At 38.1% G+C, this 23,416-nt stretch overlaps 1 protein-coding gene across 5 annotated transcripts in view; it reads left to right on the top strand.

Annotated features, from left to right (window-relative positions):
* Positions 1-23,416, top strand: part of CRIM1 (cysteine rich transmembrane BMP regulator 1) — a 222,569-nt gene that overhangs the window by 76,019 nt on the left and 123,134 nt on the right. For 4 of the 5 annotated variants that reach the window (XM_037807086.1, XM_037807085.1, XM_037807089.1 and 1 more), the window contains exons 3-4: positions 15,137-15,379; positions 16,471-16,591. In XM_037807086.1, the coding sequence (XP_037663014.1) occupies positions 15,137-15,379; positions 16,471-16,591 (364 nt within the window). The remainder of the gene's footprint in view (positions 1-15,136; positions 15,380-16,470; positions 16,592-23,416) is intronic. The other variant, XM_037807087.1, reaches the window with a different exon arrangement.

The following is a 23,416-nucleotide window of genomic DNA, read 5'->3' as shown; positions in this document are numbered from 1 at the left end:
TTTAACCAGAACCACCCATAAGCTTTATTTATTTGCCAGATTTTTTTTTTTATAAACTCTTGGTTACATTTTGAAAAATCATTGTTGTGTGTAAATACATAAATGTATTTATTTGAATGACAGATCCTTCTGGGAGTAAATTGAATGCTTTTCCTGGTGTGAAATACTACATGATGAAATGAATTGTCTTCTGGACTCAAAATTCCAGTAAACAATCATAAACTATGATTTGAAATTCAGTAGGATGCATATAGGTCACATTTTGGGGATCTGACTCCCCCACTCCCCACTCCCTCAACCCTACCACCTACCACCAGGGAAAGATCCTTGCAGCCTCTTTAAGCTTTTTTCCTTCCTCCCAGGAAGCTGTGGCTTCTTCCAGGAAGATTCCAGAAAACACCCCTTTTGAATCAACCCTGAGAGGTGGCGGAAGGGTAGGTAGAGTGTTGGATCACCCTTGACTTCACACTGGAGTCACCTGGGGAACTTTAAAATGCACTGATGCCTGGGTTCCACTTCAGTAATTCGGATTTAATTAATTATCTGGGGAGGAACCTGAATTTCTGGATTTTTTTGAAGTTCCCCAGGGGCTTCTAATATGCACCCACGGTTGATAATCATTGTTCTAGTACTGTGGTTCTCAAACTAGAGAGTACACCAGAATCATCCGGAGGGCTTGTTCAAACACAGATTATTGGGCCACACTCCCAGAGTTTCTGGTTCTGTAGGTTTCAAGTGGGGTCTGAGAATGTGCATTTTTAACCAATTCCCAAGAGATGCTGATGTTGCTGGCCCAGGGACCATCGTTTGAGAACCACTACTCTAAAGCAGTCATCCAACTTTAATGTGCATCTGAATCACCTGGGAGTCTTGCTAAAATACAGATTCTGATTCATTAGGTCTCGCATGGGGCTTAAGTCTCTGCATTTCTAACCAGCTCTCAGGTGATATTGCTGCTGCTGATCCAGGAGCCACACTTTGAACAGCAAGGCTCTAGTCTAAAGCATCATTATAGTAACATCCTACATAGAAAGGATGCATTGTCCAGGAGATTCCTAGAGCCACTCATGGACCACTCAGTCCAGGCAGAACTCTGGTGGGCTGGTTGCTACTTTGGCAGAACTCTGGTGCCGCTGTTTGCCAGGATGTTTGAACATGCCTTTGGCAAAGCTCCACTGTCAATAGGCTACTTCATTAGAAAGATTCTTTTATTTGCTTGGAAGAGTAAGGCAGTGGTTCTCAGCCCTAATTGCACAATAGAATCACCCAGGGAGCTTTTGAAACAAATACTAATTCCCAGACTCCTCTTCTAGAAATTCTGATTTAATTGGTTTGAGGTAGGATCCAGACAGTGGTATTTTTAAAAGCTTTTTAAGTGATTCTGATGTGTAGCCAGCATTGAGAACCACTGAGTTAAGGTATCACATATTCACTCTTTTTTTTTTTTTTTTTTTTTTTAGGCTTCAGCAATTATTTAATACATTTCAGGCAAAATAGAAAAAAAAATCCAAGTTATTGTTGCATAAATAGAATTTACTTCAGTTTTGCTATTTTTCTCCCCCAGATGAAATTTAAAACAAGTATACCAATTCCATACTTAATTACAATTCTACCCCATTTTCATGCCTTTCAACTAAAATGCACACAAGAGCACCCTCACACCAAGATTCCAGAGTCTGCTAAGAATATCGGCAACTTCTCTAGTAGAGCTGTGCTACCTCAAAACTCTATTCAAACATGCTCCAAATTGTCGTAATTAAGACTCCAGTTAACAAAAATTTCTTGAATTCCACAAAAAATTCACAATATTCATGTCAAAATCTACTACAGGAGCATGTGAACTCCTCTGAACCCTGTAGTGTAAAATGTCATAGGCCTTATGCTTTTAAATCCTTTCCATCACATTATTGATTTCTGCTAGGGGCTAAAATGATGTACTAGCTAATTTTACAGCCAGAAATAATCATGTTAGGAGTTTATTTTTGGATATTATACTGATTATTGTTCTCAATAATAATAAGCAATTTCTACCTATATAGTGGGAGACAGGAAAGAGGCGAATTACTTACTTGATGAATTATGAAAATAAAGGCTAGACTGAAAATTTTTATAGATATTCATCTTTTGTTGTTACAATATTGTATCAACAATTAAAATTGCAGATAAAAGGAAAATAACAAAGAAATACCTAATATGGAAGGAAAAGTTTTAAAATTTAAGAAAATATTAAATTTAAAATACAAGTGGTTTAATATGAGAATAATACATACCATAATGAATAATAAATGACAACCACTTATATGGATTCTGAGTTTTCTTTAAGCACTTTTGCATTCATTATTGTTTAAAGCATCACATCAGTACTGTAAAATAGATATTGGTATTTGGTAGATAGGAAAACCAAAGCATAATATCTTTTTTTTTTTTTTTTAATCTTCATTTTATTGAGATATATTCACATACCACGCAGTCATACAAAACAAATCGTACTTTCGATTGTTTACAGTACCATTACATAGTGGTACATTCATCACCCAAATCAATCCCTGACACCTTCATTAGCACACACACAAAAATAACAAGAACACATATTCACTCTTAAAGATATTTAATGTTTTTTTCTTTATATTTGGCTAATTTATATTTCATTGTGATACAAACTACCTTTATCAGATAATTAAAAGTAATTTAGGTATGGTGTCTTTAATAACCCACCAAAAAGAAGGCTCTACATAGATTCCTTTACTGTTAAATCCTAGATTCAGAGTAAAAGAAAGTGCTGGGAAAGTACAGCTGGTGTTTCTGAACGAGCTGAAATATGAAATATTTCTGTGACTGTATCAACAAGCCTAATTTTTTCCCCTGGGGGTTATGATTGTGCGGAACAAGTCTTCACCGTGAAGCTTGCCAAAAAAGGTTATGATAAAATCATGGAATGTGAATGAAAAGAATTCACAGTATAACTTTCAAGGAGTCAGTCTCTAAATTTAAAAATACAGGGATGACATATGTATTGCATTTGTAATAGAAGTTCTCAGAGCAAAATAATGCAGAATACAAGAAAGCTCCTTTTATTGCATGGGGTTTCTAAGCCAAGGAAAAAATGAAAGAGACGGGACAAACACCGGAAAGTGGTGAGGACTCACCAAAGACCTGGAGCCTCTTTGTCTTTGCAGATTACTTTTATATTTTGAGCAAAAATGTAGCCGTTGACTAAACACACACATACCAGAAAAGCTGATTAGGAAAGTTGAGGATCGTTTTGCATTTGGCATTACAGACTAGTGGAAAGATTATGGAATTGGGAGGCCCTGCCACTGGCATTGTGACCTTGGCTGAGTTTCTTAGCCTGTCTGGCTCTGTCTCCTTGTTTGTCAGGTGGAGGTGGAGATGGTAATCTCTTCATACAGGAGTATAAAGGTGCTCAAGAGAATAGAGGCTTTTAAGTACCTCACACGTGCTCAATTAGAGGAGATTTCTTTCATTTCTCTATCATGACCTTGAGAATTGAATCTTTAATAATGTTATCCACTGAAATATTTTTTCTTGTTCAGTCCTTAATGGTACTTCCTGCTTGTTAACTATGCAAGTTTATCTTTCTTCTTAATTGTGAGTTATTTTTTTCTATTTGGAATGTAAGATCATTCTTGCTTTCAAGCCTTTATTGCTGTTGCCTGTGCCTGGTGTTTGCATGGCTTTCTCGTTTACTTCAGTCGAGCCTCTCTTCAGATGCAATGTCCTAGAGAGACCTTCCTAGCCCACCTGGCTAATACCGTGCACCACACCCCTGAGTCTGCTGCACATCTTTTGTTACCACCTGGCTGTGTAGCTCTTTGTTGTCTAACACCGCCCCCCCCCCCCCCCCCCCCGCGCGCAGAACTGTAAATCCAGGAAGACAAGGACTTTGTTTTATTCCTGGTTCTAAATCCTGCACCTAGTACCCCTGGCCCATAGAAGTTTTTCAGTAAATAGTTGTCGAATGAATGAGGAAAGGACTGCAGAGGACTTTGTAAATTGCATCTGAGCTTGTGTGGTGACCAGATCTGTCTCCAGCTACCACCAGGTGGCCAAGGGCCTCTGTGATATCCTAGGCTGACTCCATGGCCACTCTGAGACCTTAGATTTTAGCATACCAGAGTGAGATAAGGCAAGGACGTGATCCCAGGCTCCTCTTTACTGTGTGTTCTGCCTACTATATTCTGTGATATCAAATCTAATAAAAAAATTGAGACCCCTAAATTATCTCTGTAGTAGTTGGAATCCCCAAGGATTGTCTCCGAATGGTCGTGTGCTGTGCTTGTGTATGTGTGTGTGAGAGAGAAAGAGACAGAGAGAGAGAGGTGGGATCAAGGCAGATTTGGGGAAGCACAGAGGTACCCAGCAGTATCCACTTTGTAGTTGATACTTCTGCTAGTCCCTTTTATGTTGCCTGTTTTTTCCACTAATAAGTGTGCAACATATCTGTTATTTTCAAGTGATGGTTATTAAGATATTTTGAAATACACAGAAAGCTTCAGTGTCAGATGTGTGGGACTCTACAAAAATTAAACAAATAATGAGACTCCGGCAACATAATTTTTGTTTTTTTTATATTCCCACCTATTAGTTTTTCATTTTGCCTTTGTGTTTTATTGCAATCTGTGTTTAAGCTGAAAATTCTTGAACATATTTGCTACCTTTGGATCATAATTGTACTTTCTCTGTTGAAGTATGGACCTAGAGAAAGCCAAGGGAGAAGGCAGTCACACTGGTAAAAGTGACTAAGACTGATACAAACTTTCCATCAATTATTATAAAATCACTTTCACTGGGTGACCTGTCAATATTTTAAGGGCTGACTGTTTAAAGGAAGATTATTAATATGATGACACTGGCTTACTTTCCTTTAATTATCTTTTTCTTTCCGTTGGAAGTGTTACCGTCACTTTAGTCTTTTTATCTGAGGCAGTTTTTTTTTTTTAAGTTGCCAGTTACAAAGTGTTTTCAGGGCAACCAAACTGAAAATCTTGTTAATTAACTTAAGTATTATATATAGATTTATTACACTATAGGGAAAGAGTCAGAAGAGGCTTCTTTTCAAATGGAAAAAATTAAAACTTCAGAGGTAATATCAGAAAAGTCTTCTAATTGATGGAAAATGCATGGTGTGGCTGCAGTTTTCTCCTTATTTTCTCTACGGAAGAAAGCTGGAATAGAGACATAGTTGAATAAATGAAATCTACTGGAAGAATTTATTTAGAAACAGGCTGAGAAAGGAAGTAGGTATCAGAAAAACAATTCCTGGTGCTGTGGTAACCATAGTTGGGTTTAAATGGCACACTGAGGATGTTGATTGAGTAAGGGTTCTGGATATCTATTGAAAAGTGAACAGAGGTTGAAAGAAGAAAAAAATAAAAGTAAGGTAGTTAATGATTACAAATTATGAAGAAATAAATGTATAATTTTGGAATCTAAATTCTTTGAAAGTTATTTTGCAGTCTGCCAATTCAGTATAACTAGCATGACTCTCATGCCTCTGAGTCATGAAGTGAACAATATAGCCTTGAAAAATTAAAATTAAAATGGTTAGAAATATAAGGAGAAGTGATTAATTCACAGTGAAAGATTTTTATGTATCTCTCTTGGAAATCAGATTAAAAATGTAAGGGCATAGGTGATCTGACTGTCATAATTAAGCTTGGTTTAATAGAAATATACAAGTTTGTATCCAATAAAAAATACATGTTCTTTTCAAATACTCATGTATTTAAAAATTGTCCATAAGGCCACATACTCACCCCCACACACATACAAGACATTAACAAAAGTAACAAATTGTACAGCCTACTGCTCTGACAACAAGGCAGTAAAACTATAAATTAAAAATTTTAAGAAGCCAAAAAAAATCTACTTGCTGAGAAATTTAATAGCAGTCTTCTAAAAGGTTTTTGGCTAAGGAAGAAATCAAAATTACATTAGATGTTATCTAGACATGAGTTACATTATGAATTACATATCAAAAATTAGGATATAACCAAAGCAATTTCTGGTTAAAGTGTTAAAATCATAATTAAAATCATTTTTTATTTCTAGAGAAACAAAAAAGAAATGAAAGTGAATTAAGCATTAATTTTAAAACTAGCAGAAACCAACAAAACTATCTGAAAGACAAAGAAGAATGAGATTCAAAAACTTTAAAAAGAACTGATGAATTAGAAAACAAATACACAAACTATAAAAAAAAAAAAGCTTAGTTGATAAAGCTAGAAGTGAATTTGAAAATCTAAATGAATGAAATACTTTTTGCTAAGAAGTTATAAAAGATGATTCTAAAAGAGGTATAATGCCTAAACAATCGAATAGCCATGAAAAAAATCTGTCCCTTACCCATTGGGGAAAAAAAAACAAATACACACTTCAGATGGATTCACAGGTAGGTTGTATGAAAACATCAAAGAACAGATAATTCCTGTTATTTAACTGTTCTACCACAGAAAAGAAGGTTAGCTGCTAAACAGCTCATTGAAGAAGTTAGTGTAACTCTGGAACCAAGACTGAATGAGGCTAGAGCCAAAAAGGAAGCTACAGACTAATAAGACTCAAGCTTATAAATTTATAAACCTTAAAATGTTTGCAAGTTAAATCCATTAGATCTTTAAAAACAAGATTTATTCCAAGATCACAAAGATGGCTTGAAGTGTACTAATTGACCACGTTAATAGATTAAAGAGAAAGCCCATGTGATCATCTAGAGAAAAGTTGAAAAAGCGTTTAATAAAGTTTAACCCTCATTCCTGGCATTCTTAGATCCCTGTGAGCTCTAAACCTTTGATTCATTTTATGTTTTGGACTTTGTCTGTAGTAGCTACTCTATCCTAACTTTATTGCAAAGGTAGTTATTAAGAAGTAAATGATCTCTCCAGGCTTGAACTGCATAATGCACATCAAAAGGTGACCCTGTTGGGACTGTTAAAAGGAACATAAAGAGAGGAACTAGCCACATCTAATAAGTTGAGGAATACAGGAAGATGGTGGGATAGGAAGTTCCAGGAAGCCGTCCCTCTACCAGAACAATTGTTCAACAAGCAGGAGTGTCTGAATCAACTGTTACGAAACTGTCATCCAGGGAAGAGCAAGGGGAAGAGGCTGGTAAATTATACAGAATGCCAGTAAATTGCTCTCTCCACATAGCAGTTATCGTCACCCAGTCCCCATTCTTGTGGCAAGCAGCATTAGGGTCCAGCCCTGTTGTAGCTTGCTGCTGCCAGAAGGGAACATAAAAACCCATTTCCCCAAGCTCTGGACTGTACACAGGCTGATCACTGGGGGCCCGGCTCTGAGGGTGACCATTGTGCCAGCCCTCCCTGCAGACAGAGGCAGCAGAAGAGATGTAAAGATGATACATTGAGCTGCGGAGGTCAGTTGAAGGACTGTATTTGCGGGGCAGGTCAAGAAAGGATAGCTTTTGGGACCCATGGAAGAAGCCTCTGGTGCCCTTCTTGGCCCCTCCCTCATCCCCTTTCCAGGGCAGTTTGAAGCTGATGGGCGCTTCCTTTGTAGGTTCCTGGTCTTGTTCTGTCTGGGAAAGACTGACTTGGGAAGTTCCTCTCTAGTGTGCCCCTTCCCAGAATTTGCTTTAAGTCAGCAGTGGAACACTTAGAATAAGGAGACTGTCAGTCTATTAGGAAATAGAGGGGACATTGAAACTCCTGTAAACAGGGGAACTTCTAAGACCACTAGTAAGCATAAACCCAGAAGACACAGGCCCAGTGAGCAAAGGAGGGCCCTTTACTGCACATTCGCCTTGTATGGACCTTCCTGCTAGGGAGGGCTACACTCAAGAAAATCTCTGTCATATCACCAGCTGGTTACAACTCAAGAAACAGAGATCTCAAGGAATAAATCCCATAGTTGACATTTTTAAAAATTATAATGTACAGTGTGCAAGAAAATTACAAGACAAAGAAATAGGAAATGATGGCCCATCCAAAGGAAGAGGATACAAATCCTGAGGCTATCAGTGAAGAAGACTAGACTGCGTACATCCCTAACAAAGACTTTAAAATAAAGAATTATCTTTGATATTCTCAAGGAGATGAAGAAAAATACAAAGAAAGAACTAAAAGATATCAGTAAAACAATGAATGAATGAGCAATATGAGAATCTCAATACAGAGATACGAATTTTAAAAAGGAACCAAACAGAATGATGGGAGTTGAAGACCACATTAACTGAAGTGAAAGAGTCCCAGCAGGGTTTCAGCAGCGGGTTGGAGCTGTCAGAAGAAAGAATCAGCAAACTCAAAGACAAGAAAATTGAAATAAGCCCGCTGAGGAACAGAAAAACCGAATTATAAAAAGCAAAAATAGCCTAAGAGACCTTTGGGACACAATCAAGTGTACCAGTACACATATTATCGTTATGTGGGTCCCAGAAGGAGAAGAGAGAAAGGGGCAGAAGGAATGACTATTCAAAGAAATAATGAAATAAAACTTACCAAATTTGCAAAAGTCATAAATATGCACATCCAAGATGTCCAGAGAACACCACGTAGGATAAACTTGAAGAAAAGTATGCCCCATCGGTACTAATCAAACTGTTGGATGCAAAAACGTGGAGAGAGTCCTGAAAGCTAGCTTCAAGAGAAAAGCAACATACTTTGTACAAGGGAGTCCCAACTGGATTAAATTCCTATTTCTCATCAGAAAGCACAGAGGGAAGAAAGCACTGAGTCAAAATACTTCAAGTGCTGAAAGAAAACAATTGCCAACTAAGAATTTTATATCTGGTGAGACTGTCTTTCAAAAATGAGAGAGAAATTAAGATATTCCCCACAAAACAAAAGCTGAGGGAGTTCATTATCACTAGAGCCTACCCCACAAGCAATACTAAAGGGAGTTCTTCGGACTGAAAGTAAAGGACACTAGACAGTGTTTCAAAGCAACATGAAGAAAGACCTCTGGTAAAGGCAAAAATTGGGTAAGTTTAAATGTCCATACTACTGTATTGTATTTTTTTGGCAGTAACTCCACTTCTTCTCTGTAGGTACTAAAATGCAAATGCATAAAGAGTAATGATAAATCTATAGTTTTGGACATATAATGTACAAAGATATACTTTGTAATAACTACAAAAAATTTGGAGAGGGGGACAGAGGGACGTAGGAACAGTGTATGAGTATGCTATTGAGGTCAAGTTGGTATCAAATCAAATATAATTCTTATATATTTAGGATGTTAAGGTTTAACCGTACAGTATCTACAAGAAAAATATATGAAAAATACATCCAGTTGTAAATGAGGAGGCACTCAATATGGTACAATGTAAAAAAAATCGAATAAATATGCACATAGGTATTAATGGAAGAATTTATGGAAAAAAGTTCCAAGACTTGCAAAGAATAAATAGCAAAATGTTAGAAAAAAGTCCTGCATTATCATTAATGTAAATGAATTAAACTCTATAATCACAAGGCAGAGGTTGGCAGAATGGATAAAAAAGCATGGCCCAATTATATGCTGTCTACAGGAGATTCGTCTTAAATTCCAAGATATGGGTTGAAAGTGAAATGATGGAAAAAATATACCATGCAAGTAATAACCAAAGGAGAGCTAGGGTGGCTATACTGATATCAGATAAAATAGACTTTAAGTCAAAAGCAGCTAAAAGGGACAAGAGTGGTCATTATATACTAACAAAGGGGTCAATTCAGCAAGCAGATGTAATAATTATATATGTACCTAATAGCAGAGCCCCAAAATATATGAAGCAAATACTGACAGATTTGAAGTGAGAAATTGACTGTTCTACATGAATAGTAGGAAACTTTAATCACCTCTTTCAAAAATGGATGGGACATCTAGATAGAAAATCAATAAAGAAATAGAAGACTTGAACGATACTCCAAACCAAGTAGCCCTAGCGGACATTTATGGAATACTTCACCAAACAGCAGCAGAGTACACATTCTTCTCGAGTGCACATGGATCATTCTCCAGGTTAGACCATATGTTAGGTCACAAAAAAAATCTCAATAAATTTAAAAATATTGAAATTATATATTCTCCAACAACAATGGAATGAAGGTGATAATCAGTAATGGGGAGAAATGGAAAATTCACAAATATGTGGAAATTAAACCATGTTCTCTTAAATGACCAAGGGAAATTGGGAAATACCTTGAGGCAAATGAAAATGAAAACAAAACATACCAGAATTTATGGGATACAGCAAAAGCAGTGCTGAGAGAGAAACTTATAAAAAGAAGAAAAGTTTCAAATCAGAGACCTAACCTCAAAACCAGTAGAACTAAGAACAGACTAAACCCAAAATGAGCAGAAGGAAGGAAATAATAAAGATTAGAATGGAGATAAGTTAAATAGAGAATTAAAAATCGACAGAATCAACAAAACCAAAAGTTGGTCTTTGAAAGGATCAATAAAATTGACTTTTAGCTAGACTGATGAAGATTAAAAAGGAGAGGACACAGATGACCAAAATCAGAAAGAAAAAGGGACATTACTACCAAACCCACTGAAATAAAAAGGAATATAAGAGGATACTACAAATATACACCAAAAAATTAGATAACATGGATGAAATGGACAAATTCCTAGAAACACACAAATTACCCACACTGACTCAAGAAGAAATAGAAGATCTCAATAAACCAGTAACTAGTAAAGAGACTGAATCAGTAATCAAAAACCTCCCACTAAGGAAAAACCCGGGACCGGATTGCTTCACAGGGGAATTCTACCAAACATTCCAAGAAGAATTAAGACCCATCCTGCTCAAACTCTTCCAAAAAATTGAAGAAGAGGGAACACTACCTAATTCATTCTATGAGGTCAACATCACCCTCATATCAAAGCCAGGTAGATACTATAAGAAAAGAAAACTACAGACTAATATCTCTTATGAATATAGATGCAGAAAGCCTCAACAAAATACTAGCAAACCAAATCCAATAGCATATTAAAAGAATTATATGTCATGACCAAGTGGGAATGTATATATATGAGTGGCTCAACATAGAAAAAATTAGTTAATGTAATACAACACATTAACAGAATGAAGGAGAAAAAAACATATAATTTCTTACACTTGACACCCAAAGCATCACAGGCAAAGGAAAAAATAGGTAAATGGGACCTCATCAAAATTAAAACCTTTTGTGCATCAAAGGACTTTATCATGAAAGTAAAAAAGTCTTAGACATTAATCCAAAGAATATAAATAAATGACCAAAAATGGTGCTCAACCTCATTAGCCATTGGGGAAATGCAACTCAAACCCACATTAAGGTATCATTTCACATCCACTGGAATGGCTGCTATTTAAAAAAAACAAAAGTAGAAGTGTTGGAAAAGTTTTGGGGAGAGAGGAACATTCATTGATTGCTGGTGGGAATGTAAAATGGTTCAGCCAGTGTGCAAGACAGTTTGGCAGTTCCTCAAAAAGTTAAGTATAGTACTACTGTATGACCTGGCAATCCCACTTCTAGGCATATACCCAAAAGAATTGAAAACAGAGACTTGAGCAGATATTTGCACGCTGATCTCCATAACAACGTTATTCACAATTGCCAAAAGATGGAAGCAAATGAAGGGTCCATCAGCTGATGAATGGATAAATCAAATATGGTATATACATGCAATGAAAAGTAATGAAGTCCTGATACATGTGAAAGACAGTGTGGATGAACCTTGAAGACATCATGTTGAGTTAAATAAGCCAGACACAAAAGGACAAATATCTCACTAATATGAAATAATTAGAATAAGCGAACTCATAGATTCAGAACCTAGAATATAGGTTACCAGAGGACAGGGTGAGGGCAGGGAATACAGAGTTAAAGCTTAAACGTTACAGATTTCCATTTGGGATGATGGAAAGTTTTTGGTAATGGATGGTGATTACAGTAGCACAACATAGTGAACACAATTAACAAAAAGCAAAAAAATTATAGATTTGAGTATAGTTAAAAGGTAGAATTTTATGTTGTATATATGTTACTTGGATAAACATTTAATAAAAGACTCCATGGAGCAAAATATGACCAGTGAATCCTAAGTTAAATCATGGACTTGTAGTTTAATAGTACAATTACAAAAATGGGCTTTCATCAGTTGTAACAAATGTAAGACACCAGTGAAAGGTGTTGTTAATAATTGGGTGGTATATGGGAATCTTGTATCTTATGCATGATTGTTATGTAAACCAACAACTTCTCTTATTAAAAAAGATCTAGTATGTTGCATTTTAATGGCAGGTTTTGTTGAAGCGTATGTTTGAAAAGTCTGATTAGGCATACCAAATATTTTTGCAGACTAATAATGTAATGGAATGTAATGCAGAATAAGATAATTACAGCCAATTAACAAGAGTATAAATTAAGTGCTTTATGCTATTAGTCACAGAGCTTTTATTAATTAAAAACAATGTGTTTGCATTTGGCTGATAAGCAGTCTGCTGCATATACCTCACCAACTCCAGCTTAATCAATCCCCATACAGTCCAGATTCACTCTCTCCTCTGCAGCTCTTTGATTTATTCTGTCCCATGCTGGTAGGAATCCGAGACTGAAATTCTTCTTTACTTATCATGTTCTGAGGCAGTTCTTTGGGGGGATATAATGCAAACAGTGGGATAATGTGGATCTTCTAAGACTAGAGGTAGGTCCTGTTTGACCAGTCGTATTAGGGGATTGTGCCACGGGGTCCAGCGAGTCAGGCCTGGGCAAGAGGGAGTAGGAATCCAGTGAAGCAGGATAATTTTACCAGAAACCACAGTTCTGGTCAGGGAAAACACTGAGCCCAGAGAAGCCAACTAAAGACAAAGGTTAAACACAACACTGATGATTCCTTAGATAGGAGGCATGTTATTACAGAAGAGCATAGATGGAATCAGGTGGGTTCAAACTGTCATGTCACCATTTACTATAATGAGCCTTTGTGACCTTGAATAAGTAATTTGACCATTCTGAACCTGTAAAATGGGGCAAATAATTAACCTACCTCATTTTGTTAATTGTGACATTAGCATGTGGCACCTGCAGTAGTGAAGTCTGTTCTTGGAATAGAGGCTCTCCACTATGCTTTAGGATGCTTGTTGGATGTTGGTGTGTAGATGGTAGCCAGAAGGGAGAGCAGAGGCCTGCAGTTGAATGTTGCCCCCAATTGAGGCACAGATGCAGTGAGTTATCATCATATCCAACATCAAAATTAGAGGACAGCTGTAAGTTAAGAGGTAGGAGGAAGGTCACTGCGAGTAAGTGTATCTGTCTATCTTCCCCCATAGTCTTTCTTTCCAAATGCCTTTTCAGCCTTCTACATCTCCCTTCCTCCCAGATGTTGCAGGATCCCAAACTACTACTCTTCTAAGAAGGGATCTATTTCTCTGAATTTTTCCCCTTCCTTTTTCTTACTCAAAGCTCTGATAGTAAAGACTGCATTTAGAACAGTCTACAGGGTCCCAAATGGCCGGGTTCCATGTTCGCCTGCTAAACTCACCCCCTGGTCCCCCTCTCCCTCACTCAGCTCCAGCCACCTGGCCTCCTGGCTCTTTCAGGGACACACAAGCACACATGAGCTGTTTCCTTCTCCTAGGTATCTCCATAGCCCCTTCAGCCCCTCAAGTCTGTTCAACATAATCTTCTCAATGGTGCCTGTTCTGGCCGAATTATAATGGTCCGCTCTCCCCCTGCTGTCCTCCTTCAAGCTCTCCAGTTCCCCCTTACTCTGTTCAGGCTTTCTTCCACAGCACTTATCACCCTTTGCTACTATACAACTTATGGATTTATGAGGTTTATTGTTTATATTCCACCACCCTTCACTACATGGTGAACTCTGTGAGGGCAGAGATCTTGTTTTCATCCAATGCTGGTGGAACAGCCAGGGCTCAATACATATTTTTGAATGAGTTTGCTAAAACTATGAGTGTGTCTTAATTAGATAAGAAGTAGTTAGACATGGAAGATGACCAGAAATAAGAGATACGACAATCAAGATAGAAAATGACCTGAGGAGCAGGCGTGGTTTTGTAAATAGATTTACATTTATCTTATTAGGACCAAAGTGAAGTGGAACTGAGGAGGCTTGGGATCTTGCTTTAGATTTTTACCTTTTACTTTAGGCAGGTCACTAGAGCTCTGGGGTCTACAAGATTTGATGGAGATAACCTCTTGGGTCTAACCCTGCTATGTGATTCTGTGTTTCGGTTTTGCTTTAGGAAAGACAGAGCTTATAGGAACACAACCCCATACGACATGGCATCATATACACCCAAAATTTGCTGAAGTCCCCACAAAAGGTCATGGGTTGTGATTATGTCATTTTGGTTTATTTTGGTCTTTTTCTTCAAGGACATTATGTTGGTGTAGGTTTCTTAAAACCTAAACCTACTGAGTTGTAGACTGGAAATTAGAGCTTTGCTGCCCAGTCCTAAAATCTTTTTTAAGTGTTAACCACCCTGATTTTTTTTTCCTTCTCTAAAATTGAGGTGCATCAGTAGTTCAGTAGATAATGTTGGCAAAAGGGGGGCAAAATAATTGATCAGTCTCTGCTGTGGTAGAAACCCCTCAGATGTCATTTTGGGAAATTACATGGGGATTTGGCTTATTATCTATCTTGCCAAGCTGACACATAATAGAATCATATAATCTTAATAAGTTCATCTCATCTACATTCAGACTTGGGAGCTGGATTTCTTCTAACTTGGTTATCATGTGCCTTGTCTCTAGGCCCTGAAGTAGCCATGATTTGTTTGCGGGGCTCTATTTTGCTGTTTAAATGCAATGCTTTCAAAGAACAGCACTTAAAACTTTTTTGCTTCAGAGGTCTTTTAGTTATTTGATGACTGAGTCTAGTTTTCAGATTCTACATGTTGTGTATGCGTCTTCCCTTTTTCTTCATTTTGGTCATTGCACTGGACGTTGATTATTCAATAAGAGTGAGTAGATGGAAGAAGACATTCTGGTGTCATGGGCAGATCTGGGGAGAGATTTTCATGGTCAGCTAAACTGATTGTGAGGGCTGTCACTGGATCTCTCTGTGCCTTTTTTGGTTAGTAAGCAGATTTTCAGGACTGTCTGTTCTGTGAAAATGCCCCACACCCGCCCCTGGGCATGTGCTAAATTCTTTCTTTCCGCTTTAGAAGAGAAGCCAGATTGCTCCAAGGCCCGCTGTGAAGTCCAGTTCTCTCCTCGTTGTCCTGAAGACTCCGTTCTGATTGAGGGCTACGCCCCTCCCGGGGAGTGCTGCCCCTTACCCAGCCGCTGCGTGTGCGACCCTGCGGGCTGCCTGCGCAAAGTCTGCCAGCCGGGATACCTGAACATTCTAGTGTCAAAGGCCTCAGGGAAACCAGGGGAGTGTTGCGACCTCTATGAGTGCAAACCAGGTACGCGTGAGCTTTGTCTTGGTAGGCAGGTATGCATGAGGTTTGTCTTGGTAGACTTGCTCCTTGGCACCCCAGAGCAATGCGGGCCCCTCAGAAGGCATGTGTTCTCATCAGTACCCTCAGGGCAGCCACTTCAGGCTAATGGCAGCCTGACTTCTGGCCTTCTGGGCAGAGAACCAGAGTGATGATCTGCTGGTACGTAAAGCACCTTCAGAGAAGGACTGTGTCTTTTCCTCTTTCCTCCTTTTTTTCTGCTTCAAATTATACATGATGGGGGTGGGCAGAAGGGTGAAGTTTATGGTGTTAAGGCTCCCTGCTTCGTTCCGAGTGAAGTCATAGCGTTCCTTTGCAGATACATCTGTCACTTTGAAGTATTACGTTTAAAAACAATCATCATATATAAACAGAAACTTATTTTTAGATAAATAAGTTTATCTAAGCTTAGATAAATAAGATAAATGCATTGTATTAGCAGAAGTTTTTATAATAAATACTCAGTCCCAGTCTTTCTCCTTGTGAACTGTCCCCTTGACTTCATAGTATGTGCTAAGTCACTTCCGACTGTTTACTTACCTTTGTTGCCAGCATTTAATTTGTTTGTTGTGTCCCAGCTGTTTCTTGCTGTATATTGTTTCTAATATTCTTGCTCTTGTGTCAACGTTCATAATATAGTCTGTGAATACATATCTGGACTCTAGTGATTTCCTCTTTGTAAGTTTCTGTTGGTCAGATTGTTTTTTTCCTGCTAATTAATTGCTTCAGGCAAAACAGTTCCTGTCTGTCTCTCAAACTGTTCTATAAGAAACCCCTCTGACTGAATATCAACATCCATATGACCACCATTGGTTTAATTCTCTCTGTCTTCATCTTGACTCTTAAATGCTTCATCCCCCTTCCTCATTTCCTTACACAGAAGGCTTGGGACATGTTACAATTCTATAGCAGTGACTGTAAAAAAACATGCCACAAAAACAGGGTTTCCAGGAAGCAGGTAAACTTTGGAAGTTTGTTAAGAGACAGTGCTTCATTTCAGGACTCAGAATGAGAGTGAATGTAACAGTAAATGGTGCCTCTCTGTTTGCCCCTTTCAGTTTTCAGCGTGGACTGCAGCACTGTGGAATGCCCCTCCGTTCAGCAGGCCGTGTGCCCCCTGGATAGCTACGAAACCCAAGTGAGACTCACAGCCGATGGTTGCTGTACTCTGCCAACAAGGTTGGTTTCTCATTAGTTCATCGAGTTTTCTCGTCTGTCTTACAGGTTAGCATCATTAAGGTGCAGTTTGAAGCATACAGTTTGTTTTCCCATGGGAAACCTAATACTCTCCCATTCCTGTGGAGGAACCACTGAACTGTTACTATGACTTGGTGTTCACACTCCTCTTTCCTGGGATCAAAGCCACATGTCTTCAGGTTAAGTCATTGATTCCATATAGATACCACATGTAGGGGTATCTGTGCACTTTTGAGGGCTGGAAATTATGCAGGCAAATATGTCCCTCTGTCTGTAGACAGGGAGGGAGGGTGGGATATATCAATAGTAGGCAGGCCATTTGATCCTCTGCAGCAAATGCTTATAGTTGCTTAAACACTGTGTCCAATGGGGTGAAACGTTGCCTGCTTAATAGAACCACTCTCTAGGGATCCTTGACATTTGGAATCCATATCCACCCAGGCCCCCATTATGGCTGAGGCAGAGAGGAATCTAAATTCTTGTAAATGCTTTCTGGAGTAACAAACACATCTCTCTGACTTGGTGGGGAAGAAGCTGCTGTCCTTTTATTTGTAGTAACAGGACATCAACTTAGCCCTGTAGGACCAGGGTTTCTCCAGAACATGAGGGTCTCTGGGTCCTATCCTTGACAGCTTCTGTAGCACCACCATAGAGCTGGTCCTTTGTACTTTGCATTGGGGAAGATTGTGCTTGAAAAAGTGAGGTTAAATTCTGCTTTTTCCTCTGTGGCACCCTCCCACTCTTCTCCACCATGAGCTCCTGTCCATCTTTTGCTGGCTGCTCTCCCAGAGTCAATTACCTCCTCCTGAATCCTTGCCTAGAACCTCTTACTGCATTAATCTCATTTCTGTCAACTTTTGTTCTACATTTAATATCAAGAGTTAAAACTGCATCTTATTTAACTCCATCTCTAACTTCTTCTCCCTCATCCTCAGTTACACTGCCAGGCACTTAACATCTATGTTTGTTGAATGAGTAGTGGTAATTATACAAATGGTTCAACAAGATAGAAATATATGTGGTCTGTAGTTAAGATAAGTATCAGTTATTTGTCCATAATTAGATAAGGAGTTCAAAATTTGTTCTGATAGTTACCTTTTTTCTTCTTTCCTTTCTTAAAATATATTAGATATTTGGTGTCTCACAGCTTTTGTCCTGTCAGAACCCTAGGATTCTCTCAGACTTATGCTTGACTTCCCCTATACTTTATATAGTATTATAAAATGGATACAAAAATGTTTGTGAAGATAACATGCTAACGGTAGTACAGCAACCTTCTTAGGATGTTACCATGAGATAATTTATGTGAAGATGCTTTGAAAGGAGTGAAGGGTTGGTTGTGCAAACAGAAGGTATTACCAATTAGTAAAGGAGGAAAATGGAGCATTATTAACAGTAACAGATGTCCCTTCAAGGTCTTAATGAAAAGGAAGGTGGCACACTGTATTGAAGAGCCTAATTAATCAAGACTAAGCCAGTTGTTAATTAACAAGTCCTTTAGTGAGAAAAAGGAACAATTCTCGATTCACTGTTAGGAAGGTAATAGAGCACCATCTGCATGTAGGAGGCACAGTAGGCTATTTCTTCAGTCACTGTAGGGGGTAGAAATGGGTAGAAATTACAAGGAGACATATTTAATCTCAGTTTAAGAAGGAACTTTCTCACAACTGATGATGTTCAGTAATGAATCGGGCTTCTTCCTGAGATAGACGGGGCTCCCTGGAGCTGGATAGACATTTTTCCGTCTGGATGGCCACCTGCCAGAAATGCTTAGAGGAAATGTCATGTTGGAAAGGGGGTTGGACTAGATGCCTTCCATTTTATCTCCAAGCTTCTGTGGGTCCAGTAAACATAGACCTTGGGATGGTTATTATTGTACTGGCATAGTGTTCAACTTTGGCACTCTTGACTAAAGACTAGTGGGAGTTAAACGTGCCTCTAATGTTGAAATGGAAAACACGGAGAAAGAAGTCATTCAAAATCCCACTGTAAATTATTTGCAGAGAAGGGATAAGTTCTCACAGCTCTTTCGTCCCCTGTATTTTGGATAGTCAGTGACCCATACTTATCCTCTGCCACTTCTCCACATGCATCCTTTGTTCTGCCTGAACAGGACCCGCTCCCTGCACTCGCACTCGCTCATGCTCTGGGTCTTTGTATTTGCATTGTTGGCCCCTCCCCTGATTGCTTCCCCTTCTCTGTACACCTGGGGAACTTCTCATCTTGCAAGACTGCATTTCCTTCTCTTGGAAGTGTTTTTAGTCTTTGGGTCTTAAGGATGACTTACATGGCCCTCCCCTGCTTCCCTATAATCTCCTTTATTGTAGCACCTTTCATGATGCATTGACACTGTTGATTTTTTTTTTTATGTTAGTCTTTCATAATCTGTGTGATTCTTTTATAGTCCCTAGTACCTAGATTAGGACTTGATGTTGTATGTTAGTCCACATTTATTGATGAATAAATAAATGGATGAATGAACAGGTCCACTCTTCACCATAATGATTTCTGTGACAGTTTTTATATGTTTAAGAAGAGAAAAAGAATAAATATTTTTAGTTTCTTGTTATCTTAGTGCTATTGGGAGGTAATACTACTTTTGTCTCACTTTAAAACCCTTGTAATTTTTCCCCAGTCCCCTTTTTTTATGGTCCAGTACTCCATTCCAAGCACTGTGTTCACTTTTCACAATATGGGATGGCTTCATTACTGTCTTTCCCCTTTTTGGATATTGTTCATCCTGCAAGACTCCAATTAAATTCCACTATATATCCATGAGGTTTTTCTGCTTCAACTAACACTTGTCCAACCCTCTAGGAATTCCCAGCATATCCTTTTCCATGTTTCTAATTAATCATCTAATTCTTTTTTTAATGCAATTTTATTAATATATATTCACATACCAGATAAATCATCCAAAGTGTACAATTTTAGTGGTTCACGGTATCATCATATAGTTTTGCATAAATCACCACAATCAATTTTTGAACATTTTCATTACTCCAAAAAAATTAAAATAAGAATAAACATAAAAATAAAAAAGAACACTCAAAACATCCCATAACCCTTAACACCCCCCCCATTATGTATTCATTTTTTGTCTTTATTTTCTTACTCATCTGTCCATACACAGGATAAAGGGAGTGTCAGTCACAAGGTTTTCACAATTACACAATCACATTGTAAAAGCTGTCTAGTTATACAGTCATCTTTAAGAATCTGAGCTACTGGTTACAGTTCAACAGTTACAGGTATTTCCTTCTAGGTTTTCTAATGCACTAAAAACTAAAAAGCGATATCTATATAATGCAGAAGAATAACCTCCAGAATGACTTCTCAGCTCTATTTGAAATCTCTTAGCCACTGAAACTTTTATTTCTCTTTCCCCTTTTATTCTAAGAAGGCTTTCTGAGTCCCAAAATGGCAGGGCCAAGCTCATCCCCTGGGGGTCATGTCCCATATAGGGGGAAGGGCATTGAGTTTACCTGCAGAGTTGGCTTCGAGAGAGGCCATATATAAGCAATAAAAGAGGTTCTCTGGGGGGAACTCTTAGTCATAATTATAAGTAGGCTTAGCTTCTCCTTTGCAGGAGTAAGTTTCACAGAGGTAAGCCCTAAGATCAAGGGCTTGGCCTATTAAATTGGTAGTCCCAAATGCTTGTGAGAATATCAGGAATTCTCCAGGTAGGGAAGTTTATTATTTCCACATTTTTCCCCAGTCCCTCAAGGGGACTTTGCAAATTCCTCTTTATTCTCTGCCCAGATTATTCTGGGATATATCAGGGTATCACACTAACCTGTACAAATCAACAAGATCCCACTCCCTATTCAAGGTTCCGTATAATTATGGTATTCGAGTAAAGTGACCTTACAAGTTAAATTAGATTGTGTGCTATAGAAAATATAAATTTTGCACCAGATAAACGTCTCTTCCTTTGGTCTCACACAGAAGTTGAAGTTTTAAAACACAGTCAGTATTATCCTTTATCTTAGTCTGATTTGCCTTAGTCCTAACCGGATCAGCTTCATTCATATCTCTAATTGAAGTCTGACCTCTTTTTCAGCTTTTTAAACAGTTGCTGTATGGGGTAATGCTGATTTTCATAGCTGCAGAATTCTAGCTCTGAGTCTTAGGTGTCACATAGATACCCAAAGTTCCAGGGAACAACCAGGTTATACATAAAGAGCTTAGCATCTCAGAATTTAGAAATAACCGTAAGAACTCAGGAATAAATGTGACTATTGTAAGATTACAATCTAGGAACTGTTACAGTAAGCCTTCTGCTGATAACCTGTGCTCTCAAATTCAGTTCTCAGATTTTGTGCATTATTGTTAGTCCATGTTAGTAAGGTGTTATAATATTTGTCTTTTCGTTTTTCAACATACTGTCCTCAAGGTTCATTCACCTAGTTGCATGCCTTACAACCTCAGTCCTTCTTGCAGCTGCTGAATATTCCTTTGTATGTGTACACTGCAGTTCATTCTTCCATTCATCAGTTGATATACCCTTAGGCCGCCACTATCCGTTGCAAATCATGAATACTGCCTCCGTAAACACCAGTGTGCAGATGTCCAGTCATGTCCCTGTTTTCAGTTCTTCCAACTATACTTAATAACAGGGTTGCAGGATCATATGGCAAGCCTATACTTCCTATGGAACCACCACGCTGCCCTCCAGGTGGGCTACACCATTCTACTTCCCTACCAACAGTGAACAGGTACATCCCTCTCTCCACATTTTCCCCAGCACTTATATCTTTCTTTTTATTTTTTAAACAGTTTTATTCACACACCATACAGTCCATCCTAAGTGAACAGTCACTGGTTCCTGGTGTAATCACATAGTTATGCATTCACCACCACAGTCTATATGAGGACATTTCCATTTCTTCCACAAAGAAAGAAGAGGGAAAAAAATGAATTAAAAAAAAAAAAAGAATAAACAACAACTCCAAGAATCCCATACCCTTCCCTTATATCCCCCTCTTATTGACATTTAGCTTTGTATATTGCTTTCATTACATTTCATGGGAGTATATTACAATGTTACTGTTAACTATAGACTAATTTGCAATGATTGTATTTTTCCATATACCATACCATTTTCAACACCTTGCAATGTTGGCATTCATTTGTTCTCCTTCATTTAAAAACATTCTTAGATTTGTACATTTAGTCACCATCATTGTCCACTCTATGTTTCACTAAGTTATAAGTCCCAATCTTTATCTTCTGTCTTTCCTTCTGGTGTCATACATGTCCCTAACCTTCCGCTTTCAACCATACTCACACTCAGCTTTGTTCAGTCTACTTAAAATATTGTGCTACCATCAGATAGTATTGTGCTGTCCATTTCTATGTCTTTAGTTTTGATCCTGTTGAACATTCTGTACCCATCAAATGCCCAATCTCTGTTCTCTTTCTACCTCCTTATAACCTGTGTTCTCAACTTCAACTCTCAAAGTTCACTCATTAATGTTAGTTCATATTACTGAGACCATACAGTATTTGTGCTTTGCTTTTATTTCTGACTAATTAATGCTCAACATTTCATCCTCATCTACGTCTTTGCATTGTTATTTAACTGTTACATACATAAAGTCTTGTCTCACCAACCAAAGGACATTTCTAGAGGTTGGGAATTGTGCCTTACTCTTCTTTTCCTCTTTGTATGCATTGATAGCGAATGAATCCATGAACACAGAATATGCTTGGCCCGTGGCTTAACCCTGTTTAGTCTACTTCAGCATATTAATGGGTTCCCACTTATTATGAAGGTTGATGGTCAGAAAGGTCAGACTTTGACGAAAGGATAAAAGCCCAAGAATCATGTGAAATGGAAATAAAAAGAAGAAAGTCTAATATGTAGTAATAGTGGTAGCATTTTAAGAGAAAAAAAAATATAACTTTATTTATGTGTGACCCATGTCAAAGGCTGTCTCTTTAAGAGCATGATTTTAGGTGTATAGAAGATCATTTTGGAATACATAAGAAGACCCTCTTATGATTATTTGACCTTTACTAGCATAATTATAAAGAGTATTGTTAAGAACTCAGAGCCATTTGAGAGCAAAGCTGATTATGTAGAGAATTCAAGAGGAATATTACTTTAGAGTTAGGACAAAATAAGGTCAAATATCAAAAGCTTTAGCAGTAGAGAATTACCTTAGGTGAAAAATAACAGCCCCTTTTTTTGGTAAAGATTTATTATACTTTCATAGAATAGAAAGGCATTTGTAGACTCTCTTTCTGCCATCCTCAGGGACCAGTTCCTCCCTCCGTCACTCCCATATGACTGGAATTTCCATTCCCAGTGAGACTTTTTCAACCATACGGCTTCCTGACCACCCTATTTCTGTGTGAGTCCTTGCTTAATTTGTGAGTTATCTTTGAGTTGTGTGCACTCAGTCCATTGATTCATTCATCCAGCATGAATTGTGCTCTTACAGGTGACTGACACTGCTCACTAGATGTTCTTAGCATTTATGGATATCTTTTTCCATTTCTGTACCATGACAAGGAGGCTCTCCCACTTGCCTGTATCTGTCCCTTCTTTCTTTGACTCATCTGTTTTTTTCTTAATGGCCTGTCATCCTTCGTTTTACCCTATGTGTCTTTTCTCCTGAACTTCGTTCTATTTGGACAGCCTTTGTTAGTGTGATATTATTGACGCTTGTCCATTATTAACTCTTCCTTCTCTTAACTTGATTTAGGCTTCCTGGCACTCTGCTATTTCTTTTCATCCTTCTCTCTTCTGTCTGTCCCTGGACACAACGCGAGTTGTGTGGCAGAGGCAGGTCATCATAC

This window comes from Choloepus didactylus, chromosome 17 (genome assembly GCF_015220235.1).
Source record: "Choloepus didactylus isolate mChoDid1 chromosome 17, mChoDid1.pri, whole genome shotgun sequence".
NCBI lineage: Eukaryota > Metazoa > Chordata > Mammalia > Pilosa > Megalonychidae > Choloepus > Choloepus didactylus.
This window is presented reverse-complemented; position numbering and strand designations above follow the sequence as displayed.